Source organism: Equus asinus, chromosome 10 (genome assembly GCF_041296235.1).
Source record: "Equus asinus isolate D_3611 breed Donkey chromosome 10, EquAss-T2T_v2, whole genome shotgun sequence".
Lineage (NCBI taxonomy): Eukaryota > Metazoa > Chordata > Mammalia > Perissodactyla > Equidae > Equus > Equus asinus.
The window spans coordinates 21,430,557-21,444,727 of NC_091799.1; the positions used below are offsets into that span (position 1 = coordinate 21,430,557).

At 43.2% G+C, this 14,171-nt stretch overlaps 1 protein-coding gene across 13 annotated transcripts in view; it reads left to right on the forward strand.

The window, feature by feature from the left end:
- DENND1A (DENN domain containing 1A) overlaps positions 1–14,171 on the forward strand; it is a 513,599-nt gene that overhangs the window by 310,806 nt on the left and 188,622 nt on the right. For 12 of the 13 annotated variants that reach the window (XM_070518786.1, XM_070518780.1, XM_044778816.2 and 9 more), the window contains one exon: positions 7,880–7,981. The exons of the other annotated variant lie outside the window; for it this stretch is intronic. In XM_070518786.1, the coding sequence (XP_070374887.1) occupies positions 7,880–7,981 (102 nt within the window). The remainder of the gene's footprint in view (positions 1–7,879; positions 7,982–14,171) is intronic. 13 annotated transcript variants of the gene reach the window in all.

Sequence of the window (14,171 nt, forward strand, 5' to 3'; positions counted from 1 at the left end):
TAGGAATTGAAGAAGATGAAATCCGAAGCCCAGTCCATCTGACTCATGCTGCTCCTCCTCAGTCCTGTTGCTCCCCTGAACCAAGCTGACTCAGGACCGCAGAGGTCTCCCAGAAGGTACCCTGCAATGTTGCTGCTCTGCTCCCCACTGGAGAGGGGACAGGATGGATTGAAGAAGCCATGTGTGTCTTGGAGGTGTCTACCTTGCAAACAAATCTTCTGACAGTGAAATATACTCTAGATTGAAATCTTTTATCAATAGAATTATTGCTAATTGTTTTCACAATAATAATGGTCAATACCCACTGCTCGTTATATACCAGACACTATCCTAAGTATGATACATATATTAACTCATTTAGTCACCATAACCATCTGGTGAAGTCCATATTATTTACTTTTTGTACACATTGTGTTGAAGTATGAGATTTATAGGGAAAAATGCACTCATCCTGAGTATACAGCAAGATGAGTTTTTACAAGGCAGGCACACCCATGTAACTGCCACCGGATCGAGAAACAAAATATTACAAGCCCCCTGAATTTCCTCTTGTGTCTCTTGTAGTCATTCTCCCTCCAACCCAAGGGTAACCATTATCCTGGGTGTCACTACTGCTTTAATCTCATTATGCAAATGAGGAAACTGAGGCACAGGGCAGTTAAAGGGTTTGCCCAATGTAACACAGTTGTTAACTGGCAGAGTTGGGATTCAGACTCAGGCAGTCTGGCTCCAGAGAATGTGCTCATATCCCTGAGACATAGGCAGGAAAACAGGTCAGTGGTAGTTTAAATTTTAATAGCACGAAGTCATAATAGTGGAGTTTTATTAGCTTCTACCTTTTGTTTTGCAAATCAGTTGTTTAAATCCTTACAGTCTTGGAACTCTAACTTTGAAATTGCAAAGATAGAAACTCACTTTTCACAGGCACCCATTTATTGCTCATTTGCTGGAGTCAGGTGCTGCGTTAAATTCCTTACATGTATTATCTCACTTAACCCTCGCAACACAGCTGGGCAGTAGGTAGTATTATCCCGACTTTATAGGTAAGAAAACTGAGGCTCAGAAGGAAAGAGCTTGCCAAAGCTTACACAGTGGCAGAGGCAAGGCTGGAATCTGGCTGTTTCATTCTAGAATCCATGGTCTTAACCACCATGTTAACTCCTATCTTACTTTCTGTGTCAACTGTGAATTAATTTGGCACTAATTAATCATGCTAATTTCACATGATTGTTATCATCACCATCATTATTGTTATTCCCATCACACTTCCTTGAGCAGACTCCAATTTGCTTACGTGGGGTTTACTTTGTCTGTTTGGGCTTACATTGACATCTGCTGCCAGGCCTGCCTCCCAGTAGAATGGAACCGGCCACAGTATTTCGTTCACTCTCCAATTAATGAGCCTTTGCCCTGTGTCAGGCACTGTGTTGGGCACTGGAGCTGCCGAGACAAATAAGACACAGCTCTCCCTGACGATGGTCATGGTGGAAGGACAACAAAAAAGTTCACTGCATGCCAGCTCATTTACTCTATTCATGCCGCCTCACCGACCCCCTCAATCTCCATCCTAGATAGGGAGCCCAGCAGTCAGCTGAGGAGGCAGAGGTGGAGCTGGGCCCCTGCTCCCCAAGGTCTGGGACCAGCTTCTTTCCTCCACATCCAGCCCCTGCTTCCTCAGCCTCATGCTCCTGACCACTCTTCGGATCCCCTGGATTATGCTGCCACTGCAAACCCTTGCTCCTCCTTTTATGCCCTGGTTCTAAGTCCTACCTTTTGTCCTTAGCTGCCCAGTCCCCTCCTTTGGACAGGCAGGGTCATCCTCATCTATGTGGGGAACTGATGTGGTTTGAACAAGTACAGCTGTTGTTTATATTTTAGGGGAGAAACCCATTGTTTTCATACCACCAGCTGTAGAAAGTAAGGCTTAATAAAATCTTGGTGAGAGGAGACACACCAAAGGTAAAGTGACTCTCATATGGACCCTACTTTCATGTTGGGAATCTGTAGGAGCATTGGATTTTTGTATTTATCCTAAGAGGGCAGTGGAAAACAAAGTTAAAAAAAAAAAAAAAAAACTCCTGAGCTAGGCAAAAAAGGAGGGAGGCAGGGAGCCAAACTGAGCTGCAAATCAGAGTGTACCTTGGGTGACGGCCCAGGGAAACATTACTTTGTCGGGGGGCATTCATTCATCATCACTCATGCATTGTTATTTGTTATTGTCTATTGTGATTTTATTCTGTGCTCTGGACATAGTACTAATGTGTTTACCACTTCATTGGGGTGTAATTTATGCACAGCAAACCATCCATTTAAAGCGCACGATTGGATGAATTTTGACAGTTTTATACATTCCTGAACCCAGCACCACACCAATAGAGATAGAGAGCATTCCCATCACCCTCGAAAGATCCCTCATTGTGTTTAACAAGTGCTTGTCTTGAGCTGCTCATGTGCCAGGCAACACTCCAAGCACTGAAAAGATGTTAACCCATTTAATCCTTAGAACGAGCGAGAGGTGGGCACTGTTGTCATTCCCAGTTTATAGAGGAGGAAACTGAGGCACAGAGAGATTAAGTGAAATGCCTAAGTTAACACAGCCTGTGAGTAGTGGAGCTGGATAGAACTCACACTGGCTTCCGCATCCTATGCTCTTTGCCTATAGGCTCTGCTGTCTCTCATTTATTCCTTCATTCACGCAGGAATTGCCTGCTGTGGGCCACATATTGGAGTAGGAGCTGAGGGTACAGGGAGAGATCTGTCTCGTGACCCCAGGAAGCTCACAGACCAGGAGAGGAATCCAGTCCCTGTATAAATAACTCTAGACTGACTTCTTATTTTGCTTGTGGCAATAAACCACAGGGGAGCGTGAGGAAAGGCATGCTTACTGCTACCTGGGGAATGAGGTTAGGCAGGCTCAGCTGCGTTCTCAGGAACCATCCAAGGAGAGGAGACAGACAGGCAAGAGAGCCACTGTTCTGTTGAATGCCTATTATGGATGTCCTGGGAATCATGCTAACTCCTTTACATACATCCCTTTACCTAATCCTCACGAGACTCTGTGGCAGGTACTGTCATGATCCCCATTTCACAGATGAAAACCTGGAGGATTTAGGAGGTTGGGTGAATTGCCTAAGGCAGCCCACATGGTCAGGGGTGGTCCCGAGGTGAAGCTTCTACTGGAGCCCGTCTCCTCTCAGCTGCCCCTGACACCTCCCTTACTATGATTTTTCCCTTCTCTGTCCTGAAAGGCAGGGGTCAGGCTAAGTCTGTCTCTGACAAAGCATAAAGGGAAAGACATTTTTGATTAACAATATTTATGGGAAGATGCCATTTTCGTGTGTTTCTCTGTGCAAGAAATGCCATTTGGAAAGCCGGTGTGCATGTCAGTATTTTTTTTTTTCATTCTGAGAAAAAGCTTATAGAGTCTGGTGGGGGGAGGGTTTGCAGCTGGCAGGAGCTTTGGCATATGTTGTAACTAAAAAGAGAGGGAATGTGTTGGTGGGACAAGCTACCGGAGAGCTGTCTCGGTGTGCTGCGGTACTAGTAAGCGTTTTAATTGGGTAGGATTTTTGGAGGACTATTTTGACATCTGCTCGTGTCTTTGCTGATTTTTCTTCACTTAGAGTAGGAAACACAAGCTGTGGATAAAATGACTTTAAAATAATTGGAAGTAAAGATGTCTCTCTCGAAGTCGAATTTGAAAGGGACACTTTTTAAGAAGTGGAAAGTAAATTCCACTTCTAGGAATCCATTCTAAAGCACAAAGCTTTTTGCCTATAGATTTCACAAAAATAGTATATATGATAATTTCTTAAAAACTGGAAATAACTGCCAACAAAAGGGGCTTGGTTAGGTTGGTTTCCATGAAGTGGAACATTTTGTAGCAATTAGTAATGATCTTTACAAAGCTTTTAATGAAGTGGAGCATTGCTTATGTTGTAATAAGTGAGAAAATCAGAAAGAAACATTAAGAATTTTTTCAGCTGTGTTTTAAAAAGTAGGGATTGGAGCGAAGGGATATGGAGGAAAATACACCAAAATGTTATCTCCAAATGGAGGGATTCAGGTAACTGTAATTTTCTTCTTTGAACTTTTCTATCTTTCCCATTTTTTTTACAGGAGGCGTATGTAATTTTTATGATATAGGAGGCAGGTGATATTTTGTGTAAGAAGCAGCAGGTGTAACTGCGTGCCCTACGCACGTGCTTGTTCTGAAGGCTGAGCCATTGGATTTGAGATGTCTTCAGAAGGAGTTAGGCCTTTGAGTTAGATTGGTTCAAAAGTCAGCTCTGCTGCTCACTAGTTGTGTGATTTTGAGCAGTTTATTTGGCATCTCTGAGCCTCATTTCCTCATCCTTGTTATGGAGGTGCTAGTGTCTCCTTCACAGCGTGGTTAAGATTCAGTGGGCTGGCACCCAGTAACGGTCCAGCTTTCTTCTCCACCAACACTTCCCACCGCCACCCCCAGTTTGAGGGTTTTTTTTTTTTCTTTTTTGCCTTTCTTCATTGCCCTTGTTTTCCTTGAGCCTTTCAGGGATAAGGCACCATCCGGCCGAGCTGGCCTGATTCTTTCCTTGGGAACACTGAGCTTCAGGAAGGCCCTTGAGTCTACGCCAGGCCTTTTGGAAGAGGCCTTGCCACCGGGAGAGCAGTATTGTCCTGTAAGAGGAAACTGTGCGACCCAGCTCCTGCCTGGAGCCTGGTGCTCGGGGATTTTGGTTACTAAGAGGACCCTGGCCTGCTAAGTCAGAAAAAAGGGCCAGGTTTTTTCCTCTTCTTCAGCTTGCTGCCATTGTTGAAAAAGTAAACACTCCACACAGCTTAACGGGTGAGTCCTCCAGCCAGGAGTGGGAAGAAATCAAAAGCCTGTTCCAGCCCAGCCGTGGAGAGCCCACAAGGGCTGGTCTGTGCTGCTGGGGCCCCGCTGGGTACGCAGAAACAACACCCAATTCTGGTCCAGAATCAACATCCCATTCGCTGGGCCTTTCAACCCTGAGGCCTCTCTCCACTGGCCGGGCACCCTGCCCCCTTCTGTTTGGGTCTATTCTGAGGGTCAGATGAGGCAAAATAGGGTATTCTGGGGTACAGTGGCCCTCAGCTCAGTCCTCGAGGCCTGGAGTCCTGGAGTTGTGTAGCCCCTCATGGCCCCTTCTCCAGTGTCATTTCTAGTGTCTCAGCCTTGAAGTAAGAGCCCAACAGTTATCAAGAAGGGGCCAGAGGATTTTTGCCCTTAGGCCATTGCCACTACAGCTTTCAGACTGGCTGGAGCTGATGTGTATATTGTGAAAGTAATAATAGTAGCTACTATTTCTAAGTCCTGCTGTTGCCCAGCACTGCGCACATATTACCTCTGATCCTCACAGCAGCCCAGGGGGAGGTGGGATAAGGAAGACGGTCACAGTTACCTCCTCAATTTTACAGATGAAGAAGCCAATTAGTATCCACATACCCTGGGGCAAGCTGCTTCACCTCTCTGAGCCTCAGTTTCTTGTCTCTGAAATGGGGATGGTGATACCTCTCTTCCAGCTACATTGTTGAAAATGAAAGAATCTGTGTGAAGGTGCTGTGTGAACTTTGAAATGTGATATAAGTGAAAGAGATTGTTGTTGAGGCTATTGTAGTAACTTACTGCTAGGTATTTAACCTCTTAGATTGAAAAATGAGGCAGCTAAGGAGCCCTGGGCAATTTACCATGAGTCGTAATATTCTCATCTGTAAAATGGGGATTGTGCTTTGTAAAACAAGTGTGTAAAACACTAGCGATTTATATTATTATCAGTACTGTTTGCTGAGATCTTTTTACTCTGTAAATAAGGCAGGCAGTTAATGTGAGTGTTGGGGTTTGGAGGGGAGAATAAACTTTTAAGGAGGTATCTTGTCCCTCCTCTGCAGCTCTGAGCCCCTAGTACACACTTAGGAAATGTTCACGAATTGATTGATGGCTTTGTGGACTAGCCCCTGGTGGCCTGGAGAAGTCGATAGCAGAAGGAGTTGGAAGCTTCTGATCTTGTCAAGTGGAAGGGTTCAAGGATTCCGCCACCTGGAATTGTTTTTTCAGCCCTAAGAGTATTTTGACCAGCATAGCTCTATCCTCCTCCTGGAAGGATCTCAAAATGTTTACTTAGGTACCAAGTTCTATCCTAGAGAGCACACATCAACCAATATTAATGAGCACTTACCATGGGCCAGTGATTTTGTTGAGTGCTGGTTATTATGTAGTAGAGAGCCAAACAGAGGAGCCTCTGATGGAGCCCACTCCCCACTGGGGAAGCAGGCAGACAAAGGGATGCTGGAGCTCAGGGTGACAAGAATGTGCAGAGGTCAGGCTCCCTGAGAGTATCTAATGACAAGGAGGGTGAAGGTGCAGTGCAAAGAGTATGGGCTGTGGAGATGGCCAGTGCTATGTTACCTTACCTCTCTGAACCTCATTCTCCTCAAGTTACATAAAATGAGAGTAATGATGTGTACTTTGCAGAGTTTGGTAAGAATTAAATGTGATAAAGTTACTAAAGCATAGAGCAAGCACTACTAGGCTTCTAGTGCATTGCAGTTGTCCGTTTCCAAGACATTAGCAAACTTAGACTTTAGCAGCTGTTGGGATGTCCAGCTCCACTACTAGCCTATATGGTGTTCTAGGGTGAATTAGGAAAAGGCCTCTCCTCCCTTCTACTACTCACTGCCACCCTGACTGATGCCACTCAATGGGCATACGAGTTGGCAGATTTCAGTCCCAACTTGACTGGCCGGATGTCCTTGGGCAGTGCACACCTACACTGTCATATGCAGTGGCTCACAGCATAGCTAATAATGCAATTGTTCCCTTGCATATAGGGTGATCTTATGTCCCATTTTATGCCTGTTGCCCTGTCATAACATGCTCCCTTTCACATCCACAAGTGTCCCAGTTTGGACAACAAATTGTAGGATCTTTTTACTTAACCAGGGAGAAATGACATAAAGACAACAGTTCTGAAGTTCTAGACTCTAAAGGGATGAGCTTTGGTATATGATGGGGTAAGGGAATTGAATGAGATGGGAAGTGATAGGTAGGCAGGGGGAAAATGGAGATGGATTCTAGCAGTGGGTAAATAGTTTGATTAGAAATTAAAACCTCAGGTCACAAACAACCTTGTTCTTCCACAGACTGTGGAGAGTTGCTCCCAGAGGGTGGGCTCTTCTTTTCTCCACATCGTGCCTCCATCCCTTCTCTCACCAAACATGAACACCTAATAGGCACGAGTCTCCCTTACTCTTTCTATTACTGTACGAATAGCATAATGTCTTATGGCTAGAGCCTCTGAGCCGTGATTCACTAGCTGGATTTCTATGGAAAATGGAACCACATTGAAAGTGTGACTGTCCTACTTAATGTTTAAGAGAAATGTTAACATGTTATCGCTAGGCCCTACGCCATATTCCGTACCCAAGAATGGCAAGATCCAAAAGAGAGATGGGCAAGTAGCCTTCAGTAAATAGAAGAGGTGGATTGAATGTGAGTGTCATAGGAGCCCAGCTGTATATCAGAGTTCCTGGGGCCAGAGCTTTAGACCTCAGCTTCTTCTTTTTTTTTTTAATTGTAAAGTATAGGAAAAAAATAATGTTGGGGTATAAAGATCTCTCTTCCTATCTGTGTGACTTGGGGCATGTCTCTGGGAAACCCTTTCCACTCCTGGGGCTTGGGGATGATTGTATAAGCTCGCGGTTTTTATGACAGTTAAATGGCCTAGCAAATGTGAATCACCTAGCATTGGGCCTGCCACAGAGTAAGCCTTTGTCGTATGTCACTTTTCTTCTTTCTCTTCCCTGGCGAAGGCCAGGGGAAATGTCTCTCCTTATGGTGCTTCAATGCCTTTCTGTTCTGGATTTTTTTTACTTACAGAAAGTCAGAAACATGGCCCTGGATGATGTCGTGATCCTGAACGTGGATACCAACACCCTGGAAACCCCCTTTGATGACCTCCAGAGCCTCCCAAATGATGTGGTGGGTAATGAGCTCTTGAGGTTCTGACTCTTGTGAGCTTGTGTGGTGGAAATGAACATGACTTTGGGGAGGGGAGGGAGGGGGACAGCTGTGGTTCTCCTAGGGTCTAAGAACTGCATTTGTTCTCTGCTGCCTCTGGAACCTTTGTCTCAGTGTAGACAGGTGGGAAGTGGTTCATTTTTTTAGCCTTGTTTTGCCCTCATAACTTTCATCTGAAAACTGGGAAGTGATCCCAGGGTCTAGACAGCTCTTCTTTCTGTGGCAGCCAGGGGTCTTGCCATCCCTCTCTAGTACATCACGATGTCCAGAGAGCAGGACAGCTTCCCCTGAGTGACACCACAGAAGGTGGGTGGAGGGCTTTCAGTGTGAGCAATTTAGGGCACTCACACGTACCTTTTTTTCCTGGGCCGTCATCAAACACAGCCATTTCCCATGTAGCAGCATATCTGCTGCCAGTGCTCTGAATGTGGTTCCATGTCCCCTAAATCTGTCTTCATTATCTCAGGTCTAGACAGAATGTCGGCTATATTTAGCAAAAAGCAACTGGCTGCCGCATTTGCCAGGCTAACATCTGACCACACACCTGTCTCATGTGCTACTCAGAGCTGCCTCATGGGCGGCTATTTGAAGTAGACCCAGTCTTCCCCCATCGTCCATACAAATGAGGAGGATTGAGATTCACTGGGAAGTATGGTTTTGATGTTTTGGTTTGACTTCCATGGCTCTGCCTGCTGGAAGATCTATAAAGTTATTCTGGCTTCTAGGCTGGAAGGAAGGAGTATTCCTGGCTGTGTGTACTGATATGGGGCTGGGTTTGTGTTGTGGCAGGTGGGCACTGCTCTTCCATTACTGCCAGGAGTACCGGTGACACCTGGAGATTAGCCATCGGGAAGAGACTGCTGTTTATTGATGAAAGGCTTGCAACAGGGTTTCAAACTCCTCTACTCTTACTCACTCTGAGATTTTGGGGGAGTCATTTGTGCTCCGTAAAGATGTTCCATTTGTAGCATAATTAAACGATGGCTACCATTCATTGACTTACTGTGTGCTAAGCACTCATCATTGATTTCTCATTTCCTCTTCACACCACTCTGAGAAAGGTATTTTTCTTATCCTCACTTTACCCGCAGAGCTAGAAAGAGGGGGAGCCAAGAAGTGAACCCGACTCTGTCCCTCCGGAGAGCCACCCAGCTCCCCTGCGTCTCTAGGTGCCTTTGCATTCAGGATCTCATTCCTTAGCATGAGAGCCCCATGGAGCAGGTGTTCTCTGCTTTTCACAGGGAGAGAACCTCACAGAGCACGTGCCTTGCCTCAGATCATACGGCTGGCTGGGTCAGAGCTGAAATTGGGACCCTAATCTGGACAACACCAAAGCCCGTGCTGCCTCCACTCAATAGACACTGCCCCGCCTGAGGCAGAGAGAAATGACAGAAGTAGGAAAAATAGAAGTACCAGACACTGTGAGGTTTCTTGTTTGTCATGTCAGGACAGGGGACATCGTTGGTATCTTAGGGTCTCCTGGCTATAATTTGAGTTCTTTTGGTCCAAGGAATCTGAAGTTTCCACGCTGGTTCCCTTTCAGTGGAATCGCTCTCCCTTCAAGCCATGGGTGTCTTAGGTATGGACTTCGCAACTGCTGAGTGAATGTGGTAAGTGAGCCTGAGGTGTATCAAGTGCAAGAAATGGCTGGGGGCCCTGGGGAAGCCCAGGATGAGTGACTGGTGGCTCAGAAACCCTGGAGTGGACTAATGGGTCCCAAGTGCAGTGCTCTGACCCACGGCTGGGCATTGAACAGCACAGATAAAGTAGACCTACTTTCCTTCAAAGAGCATGTTCCAGTAGGGGAAAGAGTGTATAAATGACATTTATCTCATGGTATAGCATAATAGAGGCCACAAAGAAAATAGGAATCATGCACAGGAGGGCCCAGGTGTGACAAAATTTGGGGGAGGGTAATGGAGGCTTCCTGAAGGTGGCACATTCCAAGATGTCTTTTTTTTTTTTATTTAGAGTTTTATTTATTAATTTTTTTGGTTTTACTGAGGTCATAATAGTTTATAACATTGTGAAATTTCAGCTGTACATGATTATTTGTCAGTCACCATATAAATGTGCCACTTCGCCCCTTGTGCCCACCGCCTAAGTCCTTTCTCCTTTGGTAACCACTAAAGTGTTCTCTTTGTCCGTGTGTTAGTTTGTCTTCCACATATGAGTGAAATCATATGGAGTTTGTCTTTCTCTGTCTGGCTTATTTTGCTTAGCATAATACTATCAAGGTACATCCATGTTGTTGTGAATTGGATGATTTTGTCTTTTTTTATAGTTGAATAGTATTCCATTCCCGATACGCTATATATATATACACACCACATCTTCTTTATCCAGTCATCAGTCGACGGGCACTTAGGTTGCTTCCACGTCTTGGCTACTGTGAATAATGCTGCAGTGAACATAGAGGTGCATAAATCTCTTTGAATTGTTGATTTCAAGTTCTTTGGGTAAATACCCAGTAGTGGGATAGCTGGGTCATGTGGTATTTCTATTTTTAATTTTTCAAGGAATCTACATACTGTTTTCCATAGTGGCTGAACCAGTTTGCATTCCCACCAGCAGTGTATGAGGGTTCCCTTTTCTCCATATCCTCTCCTACCTTTGTTATTTTTTGTCTTGGTTATTATAGCCATTCTGACGGGTATAAGGTGATATCTAAGTGTAGTTTTGATTTGCATTTCCCTAGTGATTAGTGATGTTGAACATCGTTTCATGTGCCTATTGGCCGTCTGTATACCTTCTTTGGAAAAATCTCTGTTTGTATTCTCTGCCCATTTTTTGATCAGGGTGTTTCTTTTTTTGTTGTTGACTTGTATGAGTTCATATATTTTGGAGATTAACCCCTTGTTGGATATGGGATTTGCAAATATTTTCTCCCAGTTGGTAGGTTGTCTTTTTGTTTTGTTCCTGGTTTCCTTTGCCTTGCAGAAGCTCTTTAGTCTGGTGAAGTCCCATTTGTTTATTTTTTTTGTTTCCCTTGTCCAAATAGACATGGTATTCAAAAAGATCCTTCTAAGACAAATGTCAAAGAGTGTACTGCCTATGTTTTCTTCCAGGAGTTTTATGGTTTCAGGTCTTACCTTCAAGTCTAATCCATTTTGAGTTAATTTTTATGTATGGCAAAAGATAATGGGCTACTTTCATTCTTTTGCATGTGGCTGTCCAGTTTTCCCAGCATCGTTTATTGAAGAGACTTTCCTTTCTCCATTTTGTGTTCTTGGCTCCTTTGTCAAAGCTTAGCTGTCCATAGGTGTGTGATTTTATTTCTGGGCTTTCAATTCTGTTCCGTTGATCTGTGTGCCTGTTTTTGTACCAGTACCATGCTGTTTTGATTACTATAGCTTTGTAGTATATTTTGAAGGCAGGGATTTCATGCCTCCAGCTTTGTTCTGTTTTCTCAGTATTGCTTCAGCTATTCGGGGTCTTTTGTTCCCCTATATGAGTTTTAGAATTCTTTGTTCTATTTCCATGAAGAATGTCATTGGGATTCTGATTGGGATTGCATTGAACCTGTAGATTGCTTTAGGTAGTCCAGACATTTTAACTATATCTATTCTTCCAATCCATGTGCATGGAATATCTCTCCATTTCTTTATGTCATCATCAATTTCTTTCAATAACGTCTTATAGTTTTCATTGTATGGGTCTTTCTACTCCTTGGTTAAATTTATTCCTAGATATTTTATTCTTTTGGTTATGATTGTAAATGGGATTCTAGTCTTAAGTTCTTTTTCATTTATTTCGTTATTAGAGTATAGAAATGCAACTGATTTTTGTAAGTTGATTTTGTACCCTGCAACTTTGCTGTAGTTGTTCATTATTCCTGGTAGTTTTCCAATAGTTTCTTTAGGGTTTTCTATATATAAAATTGTGTCATCTGCAAACAGTGAGAGTTTCACTTCTTCATTGTCTATTTGGATTCCTTTTATTTCTTTTTCTTGCTTAATTGCTCTGGCCAATACCTCCAGTACTATGTTGAATAAGAGTGGCGAGAGCAGGCACCCTTGTCTTGTTCCTGTTCTCAGAGGGATGGCTTTCAGTTTTTCCCCATTAAGTATGATGTTGGCTGTGGGTTTGTCATGTATGGCCTTTATTGTGTTGAGGTGCTTTCCTTCTGTACCTGTTTTATTGAGATGTGGATCTTGATCTTATCAAATGCTTTCTCTCTGCCTACTGAGATGATCATGTGGTTTTTATTTCTCATTTTTGTAATGTGGTGTACCACATTGATTGATTTGCGGAAGTTGAACCATTCCTGCATCCCTGGTATAAACATCATTTGGTCATGGTGTGTGATCTTTTTAATGTATTGCTGTCTTCGGTTTGCCAATATTTTGTTGAGGACTTTTGCATCTATGTTCATCAGCAATATTGGCCTATAGTTTTCCTTCCTTGTGTTGTCCTTGTCTCACTTTGGGATCAGGGTCAAGTTGGCATTGTAAAATGTGTTAGGAAGTATTCCGTCTTCTTCAATTTTTTGGAATAGTTTGAGAAGGACAGTTGTCACATCTTTGAATGTTTGGTAGAATTCTCCAGAGAGGGGCCGGCCCGGTGGTGCAGCAGTTAACTTCCCATGTTCCGCTTCTCGGTGGCCTGGGGTTCGCCAGTTCAGATCCTGGGTGTGGACATGGCACCACTTGGCACACCATGCTGTGGCATCCCACATATAAAGTAGAGGAAGATGGGCCGGTGTTAGCTCAGGGCCAGGCTTCCTCAGCAAAAAGGAGGAGGACTTGCAGTAGTTAGCTCAAGGCTAATCTTCCTCAAAAAAAAAAAAAAAAAAGAATTCTCAAGAGAAGCCATCTAGTCCTGGATTTTATTTTTTGGGAGGTTTTTGATTACCGTTTCGATCTCTTTACTTGTGATTGGTCTATTTAGATTCTCTTTTTCTTCTTGATTCAGTTTTGGGAGGTCATAGGAGTCTAAGAATTTATCCATTTCTTCCAGTTGTCCAATTTGTTGGCATATGGTTTTTCTTACTATTCTCTTATAATCCTTTGTATTTCTGTGGTATCTGTTGTAATTTCTCCATTTTCATTTCTAATTTTATTTTATTTTTATTTTTTCTCCATCATGTTGCTAGATTCTAGCAGTCACTGTATCCAGTGGTTGCTTCTTCTTCTTCTTTTTTTGTGAGGAAGATTGGCCCTAAGCTAACAACTATTGTCAATCTTCCTCTTTTTGCTTGAGGAAGATTGTTGCTGAGCTAACACCTGTACCAGTCTTCCTCTGTTTTGTGTGTGGAATGCCACCACAGCATGGCTTGATGAGCAGTATGTAGGTCCATGACCAGGATCTGAACCAGCGAACCCTGGGCCACTGAAGCAGAGCATGTAAACTTAACCACTACATCACCAGGCCAGCTCCTCTGATTTTATTTATTTGAGCCTTCTCTTTTTTTCTGAGTCCAGCTAAGGGTTTGTCAATTTTGTTTATCTTCTCAAAGAACCAGCTCTTAGTTTCATTGATCTTTTCTACTGTTTTTTTGGTTTCAGTTTCATTTATTTCTGCTCTAATTTTTATTATTTCCCTCCTCCTGCTGACTTTGGGATTTGTTTGTTCTTCTTTTTCTAATTCTGATAGGTGTAGTTTAAGATTGCTTATTCGAGATCTTTCTTGTTTGTTAAGGTGGGCCTGTATTGCTATGAATTTCCTTCTTAGGACTGCTTTTGCTGCATCCTATATGAGTTGGTATGGTGTATTTTCATTTTTGTTTGTCTCCAGATATTTTTTTATTTCTCCTTTAATTTCTTCAATGACCCATTGATTGTTCAGTAGCATGTTGTTTAGTCTCCACATATTTATCACTTTCCCAGCTTTTTTCTTGTAGTTGATTTCTAGTTTCATAGCATTATGGTCAAAAAAGATGCTTGATATGATTTCAATCTTCTTAAATTTATTGAGGCTTCCCATGTTTCCCAACATATGGTCTATCCTTGAGAATGTTCCATTTGCACTTGAGGATAATGTGTCTTTGCTGTTTTTGGGTGGAGTGTTCTATATATATCTATTAAGTCCATCTGGTCTAGTTTTGCATTTAAATCCACTATTTCCCTGTTGACTTTCTGTCTGGATTGTCTATCCATTGATGTAAGTGAGGTGTTAAGATCCCCTACTGTTATTGTATTGTTGTTAATAT